At 39.8% G+C, this 22,497-nt stretch overlaps 1 protein-coding gene across 4 annotated transcripts in view; it reads left to right on the plus strand.

Annotated features, from left to right (window-relative positions):
- Positions 1-22,497, plus strand: part of PELI2 (pellino E3 ubiquitin protein ligase family member 2) — a 197,239-nt gene that overhangs the window by 157,692 nt on the left and 17,050 nt on the right. For all 4 annotated transcript variants that reach the window (XM_023255714.2, XM_045059951.1, XM_045059950.1 and 1 more), the window contains one exon: positions 8,355-8,456. In XM_023255714.2, coding sequence (XP_023111482.1) covers positions 8,355-8,456 — 102 coding nt within the window. The remainder of the gene's footprint in view (positions 1-8,354; positions 8,457-22,497) is intronic.

Raw genomic sequence — 22,497 nt, forward strand, 5'->3', positions numbered from 1 at the left:
ATCAGTGCTGCTGACGTTAATTCCCTCTGTTGAATTATAAAGATAGAAAAAGAATCAAAGAGGTCCTGTAGTCTGGCTGTAGTTGTGAGTGTGTTAGGATTCAAATCTGGGGTCGTGTGTGTGTGTGTGTGTGTGTGTGTGTGTGTTCCTCAACATCAGAGTCCACTGACCAAGTTGATCTCTGCAGTGTCCACACGTGGTCTTATTCCCCTTTCCTATCATGCACGTGAACTTGGAGCTCAGCAGGATAAACCAGGAAGTCCAGTGAGGCAACCGTCTAGCACGAATGGCTGCTTCTGCCCAACGTCCAGGCATGTGCTGGGTTATGGATGGCTATTACAGCGAGGTTATGCGGCCCTGATGAGCTCCCAGGGCAGCGGTCATGTGCCCATATATGCCGATACCCTCTGGCCCCCTGCTGCACTGCCCCAGCATCGTTATGGACACCCTGCCCTGGATGCTGAAATCCTTCAGCAGTTATTTATTTCCAAGCTGCTGTGCAGTCCTCAGCAGACTCATCCATTTGCTCATAAATGTGCCATAAACATAAATGTCAGAAGTTGGTTTTGGACAAAAAAGGTTCAGTTCGTTGGCCTTATTCAGTCCTACCCCCAAATAGTTCCCATTATGTTTTTTCATACCAATTAAAATGTTGTTTCTATGACAATTCACCCTGTCGTAGGAATGGCTGTGAAAGGTCAACGTAGTTATTTATCCATTTTATCAGGTCCTTTCTGCAACCAAAATACTAACTTACAAATTAGAACTAACAGTTAAAGCGACTGTAAATAAACTTGCCTTAGGGGTGCCTGGGTGGTTGAGCGTCCCACTTCGGCTCAGGTCGTGATCTCACTGTTCGTGTGTTTGAGCCCCATGGCGGGCTCTGTGCTGATAGCTCAGAGCTTTGGATTCTGTCTCCCTCTCTCTCTCTGCCCCTCCACCACTCGTGCGTGCGTGCGTGCGTTCTCTCTCTCTCTCAAAAGTAAATAAACATTAAAAAAATTAAAAATTAAAAAATATGCCTTAAACATGCGGAATAATTGGCCAGGGAGACTATACTTACTCTACGATGCCTTATTAAAGAGTGCTGAGTTGTGGACATCATTTAGAAGGCTGCTGGGAACACAAGCTCATAGTTTTCTTCTTGGTGGAACCCAGAAGACAAAGGTGTTTCTGGCTTCCTGAGTAGAGTGTACCAGACATTTCCTAGGAACGTTCCCATTGGGAACAGATCTAACAGATGCTGTGAGAGCATCTCTGACTTCTTCCTGAGATGTTTTGTTGGAAACCGAAGGAGGGGGCTCAGTGAACAGCATCACAGAATACCCCCATCTTCGGACATGTGATGCCAAAACTCTTCAGAGCAGCTCTGTGAGACTGAGATTTATTTGGAAAAGGTTCCTTCAGTGTATAAGCCACAGCAGGTGTCTCTTTGGAGAGGCGAACACAGCACTAATTATATCTACTCATGGAGAAAACCGTGCAGGGCGCTGCTGTTTGCAAACACTGTGTGGCCCAGAGCATTAACTGCGGTCCTGTGATCGTTAGCATCCAAGATGTCTAGACAAGGGAGATTATTAAGCCCTGGAGTCATTTGGTTCTAAGAAAGACACATTAATAGAAAAATTAGATATGGATTCGAAGAAAAAGAATTTCGTTCCTTTTCATTTGAAACTCAGATTCACACACATACACAGATACGGTATTCCCTTAAATGAGATCTACTCTAGTAAGGCATGCTCCGTTGGTATACACAGTACTTGTGGTTTGCCAGAGTTTGGCTTCAGTGTCTAATGTCAGTGGCTATTTTTTTGTTCCTGCCTTTCTAAGTATCCCTTCTATTCCTGATCCAAATGTGTAAGGAATGAATATTGTCCATGTGACATGTCTGGCTGGCTTTGCCTCCCCTGAGAATGCCTTACAGATTTCTTTGATGTGTTAGTCTATAAATATTAATCTTAAATACTAATATAAAACTTGGTTACATCTCATTCAACAACTGAAGATTATCACAGTGAAACTATTTATGCACACCACAGACAGCCGCCTCTTAGCTTACGTTCAGGAGCACATGAAACTGCCCTTAAAAACCTAACCCCTGCTCTGTGTGAGGCACTATGCTACCTGCTGTGGTCCCTATACCCAGTCCCGTAGCCTCGGACAGAGGTAAGGGGAGTGCACGCAGCCCCATGGTGTCGTAAGTGAGAAGTCACTTAAGACAGAAGAAAGGCTCTACCACCGATGGGTCTTGAAAACTGATTGGTCCAGTTGTCTTTTCTGTGCAACAAACTTAGCAAAAACCGCTTGATCTGGTTCATAATTCTGTGAATCAGGAGTTTGGGAAGGGCCCACATGGGCAGTGTCTCTCTGACCCACATGGTGAATTTGGGGGCAGTTGGAACTGGAGGATCCACTCCCAAGGTGGCTTCTTCATCCCTGTGTCTGGGTCTTGCTGCTCCGTGGCCTCTGTCTCCCCACATGGCATTGCCATCTGCATGGCCTCCCCTTGTAGTATGGTGGCCTCTGGATGGCTACGCTTCTCATGTGGGGGCTCGGGACTCCAAGAGTGAGGGTTCCAGGGTGCTGTGCCGGGTAGAAGCTACACGTCCTATATGTCCCAGCCTCGGAAGCCCTATATGTCACTTTTCGTGCATTCTGTTGTGGTCAAGCAAGTTCCCAAGAGCAGCCCAGATTTAGGAAAGATGAATTAGGTGATGCCTAGTAATCTCCAGAGCAGAAAGCTGTAGCCTGTAAAAGAGCTGGTTGCAAAACTCCTTTGGGGAATAAATCAGTTTTGCCCAACAACTACTTCATATTTGAAGAGAAAGCATGAAATGTTACATATCGTTCCATTTGTATTTGATTTTTGCCTTGATGCAGTAAAATCAGTGCTCCTGGCTTTAATTACGCTAATGCTGATTGTCTGTGGACAACAGTGGCAAGAGAGGGCTGTTTTAAGTGTGAGTGATCGGGAATATGGTTGTGCCATTGACTGAAATAGGAAACCCAGGAGGAGAAAGTTAGGGCCAAACAATATAGGGATGGGTATTTTGTTACGTGCAGTCCACACCAACTAAAAACAAACTTAAAACCCTCATTTTTCTCTCAGAAGAAGTCTGGGGCAGGTAGTTCCAGGTGTGGCTCAGCTCCAAGATGTCAGGGCTTTGTCCACCTTCCTGAGAGTCTTCTAACCTCCTTTCCATGTTGCTGGATGGCCACCTCCACTCCACATGTCACAGTGACATTTTAATAACAGAGAAAGGAAGAAGTCTCCTGATGGCTCCCATCCCCAGGAGGTCCACACCAGATTTCTCCTAAGTCCCGCTGGTTAGGGTTGGGTCAGGTTTCCCTGTGCAAGTTTCAGGGCCTAGGAGATTGGCGTTTTCAGGCTTTTTCATGGAAAACCAACTCAGCAGGGAGAAAGGCACTAAGTAGGTAACAGCAATGTCTGTCACAGTGATGAGTTCCATTTTCTCTCCCTACACTGTGGATAAAGGCTCACTTAGCAGCCTTATAGAGCTTGAATTAGATAGGCTACATCATAACTGTAATAAATAGTATCTTCTAGAAACCAGTTAGTTTTGCAGTGGGCCTTTCCCTTCTACTCTGTGGTTGAGAGCTGATCCCACTGTTTCATAACAAACACAATATCTGATCATTTCCCTCTTAGAATTTGTGTGAGAACTCTCTGGCTCCATGAAAACCTGTGTCCGTCCCGTTTTGCATCGTACAGGGTTGCCCTTCTGGCATCGTTACACTTTCTGTATCTCCATATGTGCTTTTATGTACGTATCTTCTGTTTTATGTGAGCAAGAAAATTCTGTAGACATTATGAGCCATGTTTGTTTTAGAGTCTGGAAGCTCAGAAAACTCCCTGACGTTTAGTCTGAGTTGAACCAGGACAACCAGTTGTAGCTCTCCTGAGTGGCAGAGGCTGACTGAGCTGAACCGAGTCTGAGACACGAGTAAAGCTAAGAAAATGTAGATCCTTGGCTGGGAAGAAACTGTCTTGGCTCTGAAGGGTCCTAGTGTGGGCACCTGGGATCGCAGGTTAGTGCTCCTACACTATATATATACACACACGTATACACACATATACGTATACATATGTATACATATGTATACATACATATGTATATACATACATATGTATATACATATGTATACGTATATGTGTGTATATACATATGTATATGTGTGTATATATGTGTGTATACACACATATACATATACACATGTATATGTATATGTGTGTATATACATATGTATATGTGTGTATATATATGTGTATATATATGTAATATCCAAAGGACCTGCCGTGATTGACTGTCAGAAGCTGGATAAAGTTGGAATCCTTTATTCTGTGGCTCTGTAGTTGTAATTGTCTAATCTGTAATTGTCCAACTGTGGTATTTTTAACCCAGTAAAAGTCACCTGCAGTAAATTTAAGCCGAGGTGTCACTGTGGGTACCTTTGCAGATGAAAAGGAGGGCAGGGGAGGGGAGGGGAGACCTGAGGAAGGAGGAAGGAAGCTTTAAATCTCACCTTGTATCTGTAGCAGCTCATTCAGTTGTCTGACATTCGTTGAATGCCTGCCGGGCCCTCAGTGCTGGGGACGGAAGGATAGATAAAGGCACTCACAGGGCAGTGAGAGAGAGTCATCGTCTCTGCCCCCTCCTCACAGCAGTAAAGCGGATACTGGAAATCAGCACTGGCCACCAGGGAAGTTGGGCTGGTTTTCCTTACAATTTTAAAGCACCTAGTTTCCAAGTTTGAGTTAGTGTAATAAAAATTACATTATGTCACAGTAATTGTGTTTGAACTACATTCTAGTGAGTGCCAGGAGAAGGCCTCACTACTCACCTGTATATTTCAGAAGTAGATTTCAAAGCAACTCGTTACTTTGGGGAAATTTTTATTTCCGAGATACCTGCAATGATGGACTCGAGTCCGTGAATCTGTAATTGACTAGAAGCTGAATTTCTGAAAGTTGTATTTTAAATGTTTATTTTTGACACAGAGACAGAGCATGAGCGGGGGAGGGGCAGAGAGAGAGGGAGACACAGAATGGGAAGCAGGCTCCAGGCTCCGAGCTGTCAGCACAGAGCCCAACGCAGGGCTGGAAGTCACCGCAAGATCATGACCTGGGCCGAAGTCAGGACACTCAACCGACTGAGCCACTCAGGCGCCCCTGAAAGTCGTATTTTAAATGTTAAAAGTCTTGTTGAAAAATGGGTGCTTCTAACAAGAAAAGAGCGTAATGCCTTAGGTACTTGCCAGTAAGAAAACAAAACCAGATTTCAAGCTTACACGGTCTTCTAATTTTCTCCCCAGCTAACCAAATCTGGCCCCACTCTTGGCTTTAATATGCAGACAGGATCACGTGAGCCCAGTGTGTGTCATCCAGGGAAGTCTGCATCTCTCCATTTGTTTCTGAGGTTGCCATCAATGGCCTCAGGTGGCCTGGTTTTGACTGCCACCTTTTACTCCAGATCTCAGTCCTGGCTCAACTCCCAGCGTTCTAAGGGCCAGCTCATCACCACGCTTCTCCCTGCGGGTGAAACGTGTCACAACACCAGCCCTGAGAACTCAGGACAGGCAGTGAGCTCCTGGCTTGGCACTCACAGAGGGAAGTCACGGTGAGAACTGGAAGCCGCGCGAAGGTGGAGGTCACTCCCATTCTGAGGTTCCTTGGCCATCCCTGCCACAGGGAGTACATTACCTGCCAGCTCAGAGCCATTCACCACCTTCTCGTTTCTCCCTGCAGAACCTCTTTTCCCACTTCTCCATCTTCCCTACATCAGAGGCATCTGGAATATAGCCCGCTGCTGGTACTTTCTTCATCAGAAAGTCTCAGGAAAAGCATTTCCCTAACCCAAAAGCATTCACCTTTCCTAACTCCCCAGTTGTTCACGTTCAGCCACATAAAGAGTGGGCAAAAGCTTGAAACTGTAAATTTTCTTTATGTGGGCTCAACACGCAAGGTGCCCTGGATCAGGCATTCAAGGGTTCAGAGTCTCTGTGCTTGCTTCCACGTTTGAGGGGGAGCAGCCGGGGGTCAGCCTAGGTTGTGTGCTTCCCTGTACTGGGAGCAGTTCCTGGGTATGGCTTCTCTATCAGTAGCCTTTTTCATAACTTGGGTCACAAGAACAGTTTGAGTAAACAAGTTAGAACAATGGGGCCCACTAACAACTTGGGGCCTATAAAATGGCTATTTGCAGGTATTCCCAGAGTGGCCTAGAAGTGTCTGTGGGGTCCCGTGCCCAGGGCTATGCCAGGTTATGGGGTGAGCCCAGCAAGTCTTCCCAGGGCATTAGTTTCCCAGCAAATTTGGAAATGTTTAACTGTTAAAACTAGCCAGTATATTATGAAGGAGAATACAAAATTTATAATAAGCTTAAGGTAAAATGTTTTAATATGAGAAACTTCACTGCAGGGTACTTTCTCAGATGTCTCCAAGGTTCAGGTGACTCTCTTCCAGTTCAGGCAGCTTTGATGGAAGTTTGAGAAACACTGTACTTAAGAAGGTACAATCATACAAAAAGGTGTAACTTTTTAAAGGGAGTTCTTTTATGGCACTTGTTAGCTTCTCAGTGTGCAGATAATTGACAAAGTACAGACATTTCTTCTTCATGTAATGTATGCGTCATAAAAGTTGTGTTTTGGGCTGAGATATTTGTAAATTGAATACTTCTAAATGCAATAGACACTTTTTCAGGAAACCTAAAATTAGTTTATAAATAATCACCCCCCGATTGCTAGTTTTAACAAGTTTGAGTTGAATAAAATTATTTTTCTTAAAGTGGGTGTTTTCATATAGCTATAAACATCCGTTGTCTATTTATCTTGAAAATAGCTCTTTATTAGCTTGGCTTTCAAAAAAATGTCACTTTTATCAAAACCATTGAATTTACCGGACTCAGACCAATGAAAATTTAAGGCTGTTTTTATTAGTGGACTTGAGTAGTCTAAGGAGTCTGTTTTAGATTCCTGGCCATATTAAATATTTAAATTATTTCTAATACTTATATTGTCTTAATGAAGCACGTAGAACAAAACAGTTCAGTCACGAAGTTCCTCAGGGCAGATGATTAAATAACCATGAGATTAACCAGGCTAACTTCAAAGTTGATTTGGAATTTTGTACTATTTTTGGCACTAAGCAATTATATTAGTCAAATATAAATGTTCAGAGGACATTTTCATTAACATGCTTTCTATGTCCAGCTACTTCCAAATGCTTTCTTGGTCTTCATAGTGTCATTATTCAATAAATGTTTAATAGAAAGGCTCATTAAAATTTTATTTATTATACTTAATGTAAAAGAGTAGAAATGAAGATAAATGAGGTTGAAGTGGAATGGATAAAATGTAATTGAAATAATTTGGAGTACAATTTAAATAAACTTCTTTGTTAATGTGGAAGTGTTAAAAGTGTGTGCCCACAACTTAAGATGTGTTCAAATATATCATTGTGGAGACAATAAGAATATTGTATTACTGGCCTCTAGATTCTTTGAAGAAGACTGTTAGCTTTAGTCTAAAAACAGAAAAGATGAAATTGACTTAGTTTCCTTATTTATTAACTTAGTAAATATCTGGGTTAAACAACTACTTATACTCTGTTCAATGCCATAATGAATCTTGTATGATTATCATTGGCCAGATGGATATAGAGAAATCCTTAAAGAACATTTACATTTTGCAGTGATATTTTTTTTACTATGATTATCATCTCTATTGCATGGGGAAGGTGTAACAAAATGCCATTGACTTACTGCTGTAGTGTTAAATTATTGTTCTTATCTTTTTATTTGAGAGTGCATGCATGCATGAGCAGGGGAAGGGCAGAGGGAGGATAGAGAATCTTAAGCAGGATCCACGTTCATCGTGGAGCCCGGTGCAGAGCTTGATCTCACAACTGTGAGATCATGACCTGAGCCAAAACCAGGAGTTGGGTGCTTAACTGACTGAGCCATCCAGGCACCCCAAAATAAATTTTTGAATAAACCCTATTAATCTAAAATTTCTATCATTTAGTTATAGTAATATGGAGAAAATATATGTTTTTCCTGAGACATGATTAAATCAAGTCTTGCAAACTGGTAAATTTGATTTGACTTAAATATTGTTCATATGAAGATACGGTATTGGGTAAAACCGGAGTCATGGCTGTTAGTTTGTCTAATTCAGGGCACAGCACAGGAACAGGTTCTGATTAAAAACAAACAAAAAACACGTTGGCTTGGCTTGTATTGATTTGGCTGGCAGAGTGATGTTTGTTAACTACAAACAGAATTGCAGTTGTTGAAACGAGATTTTGTTGAATGTCTATGTTTTTATTTCATTATTAGGCTATCAGCTGCAAAGGTCAACACAGTATATCGTATACTCTGTCAAGGAATCAGACTGTGGTGGTGGAATACACACATGATAAAGACACGGATATGTTTCAGGTAACGTCTTTGTTTCTCTTGTTTAATGTGGTGTCCTTACTGTTAGTTTCGGGCATACAGTATGATAGTTCTGTATTTGTGCATATTACAAAATAATCACTACAGTAAGTTTAGCTAACATTTGTCACCACACATAATTACAAAGTTTTTTTCTGGGGATGACAGCTTTTTAAGATCCACTCTCCTGGCTACTTTCAAATATACAACGCAGTATTATTTACCATAGGCACCGTGCTGTATGTTACATCCCCATGACACAGCTTCCTCTCCTTCGTGGAAATTTTAGCACACTTTCCTTCATTTTGATATGTAGTCAGACCTTTTGGCACAGTAGCGTTTAGTGATGTACAAGGAGAAGGACATAAGGATAATATAAAAATTAATTCCTATTTGGTTTTTGAAAGACTAAGAAAAAACTTAGTTCTAAAATTGCAGACAAGCTATGTTCTTAGCATTATGCATATAAATACACATTATTTTTATTTTATAATGAAAATTTTTTAAACCAATCACTTTGAAAAGCAAACATGTTCAAAATACTTCCTAAATAACACTTGAATCAGAAAGGACATTGATACTACAAGTATAGGCCTTTTTAAAAAGAACTATAGAACATTATGTAGCAAAACTCAAGAGATGTGACTGACCTCATACTCAGAAGGAAATGTAAAAATTGAAGTGCTTTCATTATAGAAGGGAGGGAAGGAGGAAGGAAATCAAGAAACTAACCATTGGTCTCTAAGAGTTCTCTTTAAAAAATGAAAGTAAGAAAATACAGAACAGGGTCATGAATAGTGGTTCCTATTAGTGGTATATAATAGGAAGTCCAAAAATAGATCAAAAGAAAGCAGAAGGAAGGAAATGAAAAGGGAAAAAAATCATCAATTTAGGAAGAAGAGAATTTATAATATATTCAAGATTTGGTGCTTTAAAACAACAAAAAATTAAAATTAAGGCTAATAAAGGAAAAAAAAAATCAAACTCAAATTGGGAGCCATGAGGTTTTGCATTTCTTTCTTTCTTTTTTTTTTTTTTTTTTTTTTTTTTGAATGCTTTTATTTGAGAGAGAGAGAAGAGAGACAGAATGAGGGAGACAGAGGATCCAAAGCAGGCTCTGTGAGATCATGACCTGAGCTGAGGTTGGACACTTAACCTACTGAGCCACGCAGGTGTCCATAGGCTTTGCATTTCTGTATGGAGAGCTAAATTATTAAATAAACTATATTGAAACAAGTGTCAAAACAATATCGTAGATCACATCCTAAAGGGGGAATAAGTAGTTCTGAAAAATAAGAAAATAGGCTCAACCTATCTCAAAAAGAGAAATGTGGCTTCGCATCGCACAGCCACATTATGTTTCACTTACCAGATTGGCAAAAATCTGAAAGGTCTTGTCAGAGATGTGGGGAAACGCTCTCCTACTCCTATAAACTGGTATGACCTGTGTGCAGCAGTGAGTTAGAGATGCTGGTGAAAAGGAAAAATGCTTGCACTCTTTGACTCCGCTCTTCTGTTTCTAGAGATTTACCCCAAAGATACCCCTACATACATGCAGAATTACATTTTTACCAAGTTACTGCTCAAAGCAAGATTTAGTAGCCAAAGATTATGAACAACCTAAATGTCCTTCAGTAGGGGACCAGTTCGGTAAATTCAGGTACAGCCATACAGTGGAGGTCTCCAAGACTGTAAAAGAGAACAAGAAAAAGCTTGTGTGGATGTGGAACGAGCTCCAAACATAGTTAATGAATTAAATACTAGTATTATTAATTATATTGAGCCATTGATAATATATTCAATTAAGATTATTTAATCTTTGGGGTGCCTGGGTGGCTCAGTCAGTTGAACGTCCGATTCTTGATTTCCGACTCTTGATTTAGGCTCAGGTCATGATCTTGTATTTTGTGGGATCAAGCCCTGGGTTGTGCTCTGAGCTGACAGAGTGGAACCTGCTTGTCATTCTTTCTCTCCCTCTCTCCCTCTGCCCCTCCACAACTCATGCACTTGCACGTGTGCTCTCTCTCTCTCAAAATGAAACATTTTAGGGGCACCTGGGTGGCTCAGTCGGTTGAGCGTTGGACTTTGGCTCAGATCATGATCTCACGGTTCATGGGTTTGAGCCCTGCATCGGGCTCTGGGCTGACAGCTCAGTGCCTGGAGCCTGCTTCAGATTCTGTCTCCCTCTCTTTCTGCTCCTCCCCTGCTCACACTCTGTCTCTCTCTCAAAAATAAATAAAGATTTTTTTAAAAACATTTTTTTAAAAAGTAAACATTTTAAAAAAGATTAGCTAATCTTAAATAGTAATAAATTTGTTATTAAATATTAAATAGTATATTATTAAATATTAGCATAGATAAATGATTTAAATAATGCTTATATGCGTTAAAAATCTCCAAGAGGACAAATAAGACATTATTACTAAAGCAGCTGCCTTTGTGGGGAAGAGGTCTGGGTAGGGGGGACATGGGGGGCTATTTCACACTATGATTTTTGAACCATGTGAATGTGTTAGCTATTTTATAAAAAGCTAAACAATCCTAGATAGTGTCATAGTCCTAGATATGGACCAATTAATTAAGGGCCCCAAAAGTAGTATTTATCATAGACAAAATATTAACAGTGGCTTTAGTCATGCCATTCCATTTTATAACATTCTAAATGTTTTTTCTTCTCCTTCAACCAGAGAAAATCTCTTCCTAAATAAATGCATGTCTACACTTCCCTGTTGATGATTTTAGTGGACTTCATAATAATTTTTTAATACTTCCCAAAATTATTTTCCAAGATTCCAAGATTTCCAAATAAATCTTCTATTTACAAGATTTTTTACATAGGTTTTTTACACGTCTTACCTAGAGAACAGACTCTCAATACCAAAAAAAAAAAAAAAAAAAAAAAGCATCAATAAAATTTTACAGTGGTCAGTGGTACAGTTTTTACCACTTTCTTGTTTGTTTTTATTTTTTAAAATTTACATCCAAATTAGTTAGCATATAGTCAAACAATGATTTCAGGAGTAGATTCCTTAATGCCCCTTACCCATTTAGCCTATCCCCCCTCCCACAACCCCTCCAGCAACCCTTAGTTTGTTCTCCATATTTATGAGTCTCTTCTGTTTTGTCCCCTTCCCTGTTTTTATATTATTTTTGTTTCCCTTCACTTATGTTCATCTGTTTTGTCTCTTAAAGTCCTCATATTGAGTGAAGTCATATGATTTTTCTTTCTCTGACAAATTTCACTTAGCATAATACCCTCTAGTTCCATCCATGTAGTTGCAAATGACAAGATTTCATTCTTTTTGATTGCCAACTAATACTCCATTGTATATATATACCACATTTTCTTTATCCATTCATCCAACAATGGACACTTGGGCTCTTTCCATACCTTGGCTATTGTCAATAGTGTCCCTTCGAAACAGCACACCTGTATCCCTTGGATAAATGCCTAGTAGTGCAATTGCTGGGTTGTAGGGTAGTTCTATTTTTAGTTTTTTGAGGAATCTCCATACTGTTTTCCAGAGTGGCTGCACCAGCTTGCATGGCCACCAACAATGCAAAAGAGATCCTCTTTCTCCACATCCTCACCAACATCTGTTGTTGTCTGAGTTGTTAATGTTAGCCATTCTGACAGGTGTAAGGTGGTATCTCATTGTGGTTTTGATTTGTATTTCCCTGATGATGAGTGATGTGGAGCATTTTTTCATGTGTCTGTTTGCCATCTGGATGTCTTCTTTGGAGAAGTGTCTATTCATGTCTTTTGCCCATTTCTTCACGGGATTCTTTGTTTTTTGGGTGTTGAGTTTGATAAGTTCTTTATAGATTTTGGATACTAACCCTTTATCTGACATGTCGTTTGCAAAAATCTTCTCCCATTCTGTGTGTTGCCTTTTAGTTGTGCTGATTGTTTCTTTTGCTGTGCAGAAACTTTTTATTTTGATGAGGTCCCAGTAGTTCATTTTTGCTTTTGTTTCCCTTACCTCCAGAGACGTGTTGAGTAAGAAGTTGTTGCAGGTGAGATCAAAGAGGTTTTTGCCTGCTTTCTCCTCGAGGATTTTGATGGCTTCCTGTCTTACATTGAGGTCGTTCATCCATTTTGAGTTCATTTTTGTGTATGGTGTAAGAAAGTGGTCCAGGTTCATTCTTCTTCATGTTGCTGTCCAGTTTTCCCAATGCCATTTGCTAAAGAGACTGTCTTTATTCCATTGGATATTCTTTCCTGCTGTGTCAAGGATTGGTTGGCCATATGTTTGCAGGTCCATTTCTGGGTTCTCTATTCTGTTCCATTGATCTGAGTGTCTGTTCTTGTGCCAGTACCATACTGTCTTGATGATTACAGCTTTGTAGTATAGCCTGAAGTCTGGGATTTTGATGCTTCCTGCTTTCGTTTTCTTTTTCAAGATTGCTTTGGCTATTCGGGGTCTTTTCTGGTTCCATACAAAATTTAGGATTATTTGTTCTAGCTCTGTGACGAATGCTGGTGTTATTTTGATAGGGATTGCATTGAATATGTAGATCGCTTTGGGTGGTATCGACATTTTAACAATATTTGTTCTTCCTATCCAGGAGCATGGAATCTTTTTCCATTTTTATGTGTCTTCTTCAAATTCTTTCATAAGTTTTCTATAGTTTTCAGTGTATAGATTTTTTTCACCTCTTTGGTTAGATTTATTCCTAGGTATTTTATGGTTTTTTTGTGCAACTGTAAATGGGATTGATTCCTTGATTTCTCTTTCCATTGCCTCATTGTTGGTGTATAGGAATGCAACCGATTTCTGTGCATTGATTTTATATCCTGCAACTTTGTTGAATTCATGAATCAATTCTAGCAGTTTTTTGGTGGAATCTTTTGGGTTTTCCATATAGACTATCATGTCATCTGCGAAGAGTGAAAGTTTGACCTCCTGGCCTATTTGGATGCCTTTTATTTCTTTGTGTTGTCTGATTGCAGAGGCTAAGACTTCCAATACTTTGTTGAATAACAGTGGTGAGAGTGGACATCCCTGTCTTGTTCCTGACCTTAGGGGGAAAACTCTCAGTTTTTCCCCATTGAGGATGATATTAGCATTGGATCGTTCATATATGGCTTTTATGATCTCGAGGTATGCTCCTTCTATCCCTACTTTCTTGAGGGTTTTTATCAAGAAAGGATGCTGTATTTTTGTCAAATGCTTTCTCTGCAACTGTTGAGAGGATCATATGGTTCTTGTCCTTTCTTTTATTGTTGTGATGAATCATGTTAATTGTTTTGCGGATATTGAACCAGCCCTGCATCCCAGGTATGAATCCCACTTGGTCATGGTGAATATTTTTTTAATGTATTGTTGGATCCGGTTGGCTAGTATCTTGTTGAGGATTTTTGCATCCATGTTCATCAGGGAAATTGGTCTATAGTTCTCCTTTTTAGTGGGGTCTCTGTCTGGTTTTGGAATCAAGGTAATGCTGGCTTCATGGAAAGAGTTTGGAAGTTTTCCTTCCATTTCTATTTTTTGGAACAGTTTCAAGAGTATAGGTGTTAACTCTTCCTTAAATGTTTGGTAGAATTCCCCTGGAAAGCCATCTGGCCCTGGGTTTTTGTTTTTTGGCAGATTTATGATTACTAATTCAATTTCCTTACTGGTTATGGGTCTGTTCCAATTATCTATTTCTTCCTGTTTCAGTTTTGGTAGTGTATATGTTTCTAGGAATTTGCCCATTTCTTCCAGATTACCCATTTTATTGGTATATAATTGCTCATAATATTCTCTTACTATTATTTTTATTTCTCTTGTGTTGGTTGTGATCTCTCCTCTTTCATTCTTGATTTTATTTATTTGGGTCCTTTCCTTTTTCTTCTTGATCAAACTGGCTAGTGGTTTATCAATTTTGTTAATTCTTTCAAAGAACTAGCTTCTGGTTTCATTGATCTGTTTTTCTTTTGGTTTTGATAGCATTAATTTCTTTATTATTTATTATTATTATTTATTTATTATTATATAGGTCTAATCTTTATTATTTCCTGTCTTCTGCTGGTTTGGGGTTTTATTTGCTGTTCTTTTTGCAGTTCCTTAAGGCGTGAGGTTAGGTTGTGTATCTGAGATCTTTCTTCCTTCTTTAGGAAGGCCTGGATTGCTATATACTTTCCTCTTCTGACCGCCTTTGCTGCGTCCCAGAGGTTTTGGGTTGTGGTGTTATCATTTTCATTGACTTCCATATACTTTTTAATTTCCTTTTTAACTGCTTGGTTAGCCCATTCATTCGTTAGTAGGATGTTCTTCAGTCTCCAAGTATTTGTTACCTTTCCAAATTTTTTTCTTGTGGTTGATTCCAAGTTTCATAGTGTTGTGGTCTGAAAATATGCACGGTATGATCTCAATCTTTTTGTACTTACTTAGGGCTGATTTGTGTCCCAGTATGTGGTCTATTCTGGAGAACGTTCCATGTGCACTGGAGAAGAATGTATATTCTGCTTTAGAATGAAATGTTCTGAATATATCTGTTAAGTCCATCTGGTCCAGTGTGTCATTCAAAGCCATTGTTTCCGTGTTGATTTTTTGATTAGATGATCTGTCCATTGCTGTGAGCGGGGTGTTGAAGTCTCCTACTATTATGGTATTAATATCAATGAGTTTCTTTATGTTTGTGATTAATTGATTTATATATTTGGGTGCTCTCACATTTGGCACATAAATATTTACAATTGTTAGGTCTTCTTGGTGGATAGACCCCTTGATTATGATAAAATGCCCTTCTTCATCTCTTGATACAGTCTTTGTTTTAAAGTGTAGATTGTCTGATACAAGTGTGGCTACTCTGGCTTTCTTTTGTTGACCATTAGCATGATAGATGGTTCTCCATCCACTTATTTTCAATCTGAAAATGTCTTTAGGTCTAAAGTGGGTCTCTTGTAAACAGCATCTAGATGGATCTTGTTTTCTTACCCATTCTGTTACCCTGTCTTTTGATTGGAGCATTGAGTCCATTGACGTTTAGAGTGAATACTGAAACATAGGAATTTATTGCCATTATGATGCTTGTAGAGTTGGAGTTTCTGGTGGTGTTCTCTGGTCCTTTCTAATCTTCTGTTGCATTTGGGTGTGTGTGTGTGTGTGTGTGTGTGTGTGTGTGTGTGTGTGTGTATTTTTTTTTCATCTTTTCTCCCTTCAGAGAGTCCTCCTTAAAATTTCTTACAGGGCTGGTTTAGTGGTCACAAACTCCTTTAATTTTTGTCAATTTTTTACCACTTTCAAATCAACACATCACTGCAATAGCACCTGTAATTTCATCACTATTCTTTAGCAACATGTTGGGACATAGATAGTTCTTCATTATTGTACAGTCACATTCCACTCACATTGTTCACTTTCCCCCTCACCTCTGCAAATGCAAGATGAGCGAAAGATTCATGAGAATCTTAACATGAGATCCATCGTCTTGACAAAATATGTGCCCAATACAGTAACTTTACCATAGACACAGGGTTATCCAGCAGATCTCTGGAATGCATTCATCTTGTGGAACTGAAACTTTGTACGTATTGAACAGTGATTCCCATTTCCCTCCATCCCCAGTCCCTGGCAGCCATCATTCTGCTCTGTTTCTATTGATTGTGTAGATACTGCACATAATCAGAATCGGGCAATATTTGTAATATCCTCCAGGTTTATGCATGTTGGTGCATGTGGCAGGATTTCCTCTTTTGTAAAACTGAATAATATCCCATTGGATGTTTATACCACATTTTCTTTATCCATTCACCCTTTGCAGACCTTTTGGTTGTATCTAGATCTTGGCTACAGTAAGTAATGCTGCAGTGAACATGGGGAGCAGATACCTCTTTGAGATCCTGATTTCAGGTTCTTTTGGTTTTTCTTTTGTTTTATTTTTGTTTAATAAATACCCAGAAACAGATTGCTGAATCACATGGTAGTTTTGTTTTTAATTTTTTGAGGAACCTCCATACAGTTGTAAACATCTAAGTGCTTTTTGCATACTTCCTATTCCACCACATGGAATATTTGAAAGCCTCAATATTTAACGAGAGTAATTTATTACCACTTCATCAGAAGCACACTTAAGTGAAATTGACATTATTTTTAACTGCACATGCACGGCGATGAAGAATGCAGTGGCTGTTAGTACACTTTGGTGCCGCTGCCTTGATTCCTGCTAAAGCACTTGATTGCCTGAGCACCATCAGAATAAATGTTAGCACAGTGGAAAAGGCAAATGGCACGTTTGTATTATTATGAAAGTGATTTTTGGCTTCATGGACATGGTCCTTAGAAAAGGTCTCAGGGCTCTTAAATATGGAGAACAAACAGAGGGTTACTGGAGGGGTTGTGGGAGCGGGGATGGGCTAAATGGGTAAGGGGCATTAAGGAATCTACTCCTGAAATCATTGTTGTGCTTATATGCTAACTAACTTGGATGTAAATTTAAGAAAGAAAAAAAAGAAAGAAAGAAAAAAAGTCTCAGGAACCCACAGAGGTTCATAGACTATACTGAGAAATACCAAATCATACTATACTAACCTCTTAAATTGCATAGCTGAAGAAATTTGGGTCTTTGAGAGGAAAGGTAACTAGCTACTAGGGGCAGAAAAGGCATTACTGGCAGAAGTAAGATTTACGTCTCTGGAGTTCTACATTCTCTACATAGTACCTCTTTAAAGTGTGGTAATTCAACAAGAATTTATAGATTTACTAAGAAAACATAACACATTTGTCATCTTAACTAAAATAATCTGATTCTACTTGCAAAATAACTAGACCTGTGGGAGGATTACTATCAGGTCATTTCTCTGCAGAGTAAAACTAAGGCATTCTCAGAAGGCCCTGAACAATCAAGGTTGTTTTAATTTTTCTTCCTTTTACAAGTTCTTATGTCCCAAATCTACCACAGACAAAGGTTACTGAGCAAAAAGCAATGTAGCATTCCTATATCTCAAGCCTGGACCTTGGTGTTGAGGGCTGTTCATTGTAGCCATTATCTATAAAATGATTTCTAAGTTAATTGAGAATTTAAAAGCAGAACATCAGACTGAACCAAAGAAGGTCCTTGTGCTGCCTTTCCCACTGTGGAACAGACAGTAGGCTCAGAACTTGGAAATATTATTGCCTAAGGAAGAAAATATCAATTATATCTCAATTTAAGAGATGGGTTAAGGGTAAGAAAGTCTGAGTTAATATAGCAACAGTTTCTTAGTAATTTTCTAGAATAGGAGTAAATGAAAGAGGGAATAGTGTAGCTATTGAGAAAGCAAAATATTTTTGTTTTAAATGTTTATCAAAGAAATCAAAGGAAGTGATGAAATGTCTTACAGGGTCCCTAAAGGGAAGTATGATGCCAAATGCATATTGACCATCAGGGTAAGGAAATCAGCCAGGCCTCAAGATTTCTGTTTCATAATTTGGACCCTGGGTGCTGCCATACCTTATGTTTTTGGTTTTTGTTTGGTTGGTGTTTAATTTAGTTGGTTTATAGTACTTTTATTTGTTTTTAATGCGTATTTATTTTTGAGAGAGAGAGAGAGAGAGCATGACAGGGGCATGAGAGAGAGGGAGACACAGAATCCAAAGCAGGCTCCAGGCTCTGAGCTGCCAGCACAGAGCCCGATGCCGGGCTCAAACCCACAAACTGCAAGATCATGACCTGTGTTGAAGTTGGATGCTTAACCAACTGAGCCACCTACACACCCCTATAGTACTTTTTGATGGCAATATTTAAGTAGCATATATCTAGTTGAGAAAAGTTAAAGAATATTTGCTATTTAAATAGTTATTTTTTGGGGGTGCCTGGGTGCCTCCATCGGTTGAATGTCCAACTTTTGATTTTGGCTCAGGTACTGATCTCATGGTCATGCGATTGAGCCCTGTGTTGAGTCCTGCTTCAGGCCCTGTGCCGAGTACGGAGCCTGCTTGAGATTCTGTCTTTCCCTCTGCCCCTCTCCTGCTTTCACATGCCCATGCTTGCTCTCTCTCTCTTAAAAAAAAAAAAAAAAAAAAAGAGAGAGTTATTTCTTAAAGCATTGTGTGTCTCTCTCACAGAGATCAAGCTGACTGTCAGAATCTTCCATTCATCAGTTTCATTTCTTGAGCACCTGCTATGTATCAGATACTCCTGTAGTTACTGAAGACAGCCAGGGCTCCCCTCTCATGGAGGCTGCATCCTAGAGGAGGCAAACGGACCACAAATAAGCATTCCATGGGGGAGGAATGGGGGGTGCCAAAGCCCCAAGCAGGAGCAGAGTGAAGGAGGAGGACAGTGAAATGAGATGAGCTTGGAGAGGTGGGGCCTTTAAAGCCAAGTAAAAAAATTGAGTTTTAAGCAAGAGAGGGGTATAGTCTAATTGATATTTCTTAAAGATATCTTCACGTACTCTCTCGAAAGGAATGGAGGTGACATGTGAAAACAGAGACCAGTTTGGAGACTAAGGCAATGCAACCCTAGTAAAAACTGACAGTAACTGGAACTAAGGTTGGAGAAATGAAAGGACGGAAGCTGTGTTTGGAGGCAGTGTTGACAGGTGGCTGTGAAGGAAGGTAAACAATCAAGGATAATATTTTGATACTGAGTTTCAGCTTGAGCAAATTGGATACCAGTCGTTGGTGGGGCATCTAGGGATTGAAGAAGAATCCAGGCTCTGTTTAGAACATGTTACATTTTGAGATGCTTATTAGATTCCGAAGTGGAGATTGGGCATGATAGTCTGAAGCTCTGGTAAAGATCAGGACTTTTTGGCTAATAGTAGGATTTAACGAGATTACCTAGGGAGAGAAGAGAAAGAGAAGGGAAGGGGATGATTTACCAACTAGCCTGTAGGGTTTCCTTATTCTTTCTTTTTTTATTTACTTATTTTGAGAGAAAGGGCACTCGAGGGAGCCAGGGAGGGGCAGAGGGAGAGAGAGAATCCCAAGCAGGCTCCACACTCCGTGCAGAGCCCAACACGGGGGCTCAGTCTGACGAACCACGACAGCATGACCTGAACTGAAACCAAGCATTGACCGCTTAACCAACTGAGCTATCAAAGCACCCCGGGCTGCATTATTCTAATACCAGGTACAGATGTGCCAGGATGTGCTGGCTGAGCTCTGCAGTAGTGCGATCAGTACTGCCCTGGGGTAGAAACTCCACAGGTGTGTTGAGAGAAGTTGAGTGAGGGAGGAGTCAGGACATTGGGAGGGTGGTAACTAGTGACAGGTTTTTCAAGAAGTATTGCCTCTAACTGAACTGGAGAGATGGGGCCATAGGTTAAAGCCTGCTTGCAGGGGAACGAATGTGTTTTGTTTCTTAATTTTTGTTAATGTTTATTTATTTATTTTAATGTTTATTTATTTTTGAGACAGAGAGAGAGCGTGAATGAGGGAGGGGTTAGAGAGAGAGGGAGACACAGAACCGGAAGCAGGCTCCAGGCTCTGAGCCATCAGCCCAGAGCCCGACGCGGGGCTCGAACTCACAGACCTCGAGATTGTGACCTGAGCTGAAGTCGGACGCCCAACCGACTGAGCCACCCAGGCGCCCTAATGTGTATTTATTTTTAAGAGAGAGAATGCAAGTGAGGGAGGGACAGAGAGAGAGACAGAGACACAGAATCCGAAGCAGGCTCCAGGCTCCGACCTCTCAGCACAGAGCCCGATGCGGGACTGGAACCCACAAACTGTGAGATCTTGACCTGAGCTGAAGTCGGACGCTTAACCAACTGAGCCATCCAGGTGCCCTGGAAGGAATGTGTTTTTAAAGATGAGAGAGACTAATCTAGAACAGTGCTACTCAAAGTGTGCTCAGCTGAGCATCCAAGCGTCTGTTAATGGTACAGAATGAGCTGGGTAGGACATGGAGAGGACTTTGGAAACCATTACAGCACCTTTTATAGTACCTGAAACACCCAAGCAGATGATCATTTTTCTAATACTCATTTTTATTGTACTTTTAAAAAGTATCAGTGACAAGTTGCTGTTTAAAAAAAAATTGGTCCTTTTACCCCCACAGAGTCACAGAGTTGGAGAAGCTTCACAATGTGTTTGGTAGCTGATGGCAAGATCTAGCATAAAGAGAGAAATTGAAGATTCAGGAGAGAGAGGGGACAATATCAGGAGCAAAGTCCTTGGGAAGAATATGGAGACGCCCACATCAGTAGAGAGATTGGTCTTGGATAGAAGCAGCAACATTCCATCCTTGTCATAGGAGGGACATCAGAAAATAAGGTTACAGATACAGGGATATGGGTAGCGTTGGTCCAGGAAAGGTGAGGGAGGCCCTTCCAAGTTCTTCAATGCCATCTTACCTGTACTGACTTCGACTGACAACCAGGCAAACCCAAACCTTTCTACAATATATAAAATTTAAAATGCTGAACGATGCCATGTCTGTGGTATCAGTAAAATTCTCCCTGTGGTTACTCTATGAGTATCAGCACTGTGTGATTATCAGGTGAAATTCAGGAACATCTTGGCTTGTCTACGTGACTCCCCTTAAGATAATGTAGAGTTGATCCAGTATTCAAAAGGATGGGTTCCAAGTTTTGCGCACGGGGTGAGTTTTCAGTAGGAAAGTGGCTTAGAGTTTTGTTTTTTTTTTTTTTTCCTGGCAAAAGCAACATGTATCCGAAAGTATAAAATTTTACTGGCACCCTATAGGTTAGATTTAAGTGGGAATGAATTGATAAACAAATCAAACATGACCAGTCAGCTAAGTATCATGACTTGAAATAATTGATTGTAACGGTATGTTCCAGTTGAAATGTCATGTTTTACAGTCCATTTCAGTTAACTCATCAAGACATTAATATATTGGGATGAAATCACAGTGGCCTTTACGGAAGAGAGTAATCTTTGTGTGTGTGACAAGCCTGTAACATTCTACTAGAGCATGGCTTTAGCTTTGAGCTTACAACAGAGCTTGAAGAGCCGTTGCCCTCTTCATGGAGGTAACAGAAACGATGTCAGAGACGGTGTCTTTGTGAGAGCTCCAGGCAATTGTACAACTCACCCCATTTCACTCCCCAGCTTCATTGGACAAGGTTATTCGTTGGACAGTACAAGTTTATTCCTGAATTTAGAGTAGCCTTTATTTTCTTGTTTATACTTTTCTGTATTTGTAGAATATTTTGCAATAAGTATTTGTTACTTTTCTAATTAAAAAAAATTTTTTAAGTGAAATAGATCAAAGGTAAATACTGTATGATATCAATTATATGTGGAATCTAAAAAAAAAAAAAAATCAAAACCTTGGAGGCAGAGACTAGAATGGTAGTTACCAGGGGCTGAGGGGGTGGGGGAAAGAGGGAGAAGTTGGTCACATAGTACAAACTTCCAGCTGTAAGATGAATAGGTTCTGGGGATCGAATGTACAGCATGGTGATTATAGTTAATAATACTGTATTGTATCCTTGAAAGTCGCTAAGAGAATAGCTTTTATAAAAAGAAAAAAAAAAGGCTCAAAGAAAGAGAGCAGTCTGAATCAGAGCTTCTGAGTTATACACCCAGCTTTTAAATGAATCTAGCAGAGGGAAGACTCTCAACTTTAGAAAGATGAATTCTATGGTAAGGTTTTATAATATCTCTTAATTTGGGTTTTATGTTGCATTTTAAACAAGTTATATATTTTCTAAACCTGAAATGCATATAGTCAGGCAATATGCATCTATTCAAGTTGATGAGTTTTAGTGAAACCAGAGGTTTCGTTTATGCCAGGCACATTTCATTAGGACAAGAAATTAAGTGTTGTAAAAAAAAGAGAGAGAGAGAGAGAGAGAGAGAGAGAGAGACAGAAAATAGATGAATGCTGTCTGTTGGCTTAATAGAGATAGTCTGTGCATAAAAATGTGTGAGATTTACAAAAGAAATACAATAATAATTTTCCAGGAAGCCAACAGAGCTAAATGATGCAAGATAATTTTTTTTTTTTACTTTTATTCATTTGGATGAAAAATACATCTTATGTGTTAGATAGAATTTTGAGATCATGATAAAAATACCTGGGAAATTGACTTTTAGGGGGGCTTATATGTACACATCTGGGAGTTCCATGTGTCCCTCCCCTTGTCAGCTTCTGAATCAAA

Source organism: Felis catus, chromosome B3, assembly GCF_018350175.1.
Source record: "Felis catus isolate Fca126 chromosome B3, F.catus_Fca126_mat1.0, whole genome shotgun sequence".
NCBI classification, from domain to species: domain Eukaryota; kingdom Metazoa; phylum Chordata; class Mammalia; order Carnivora; family Felidae; genus Felis; species Felis catus.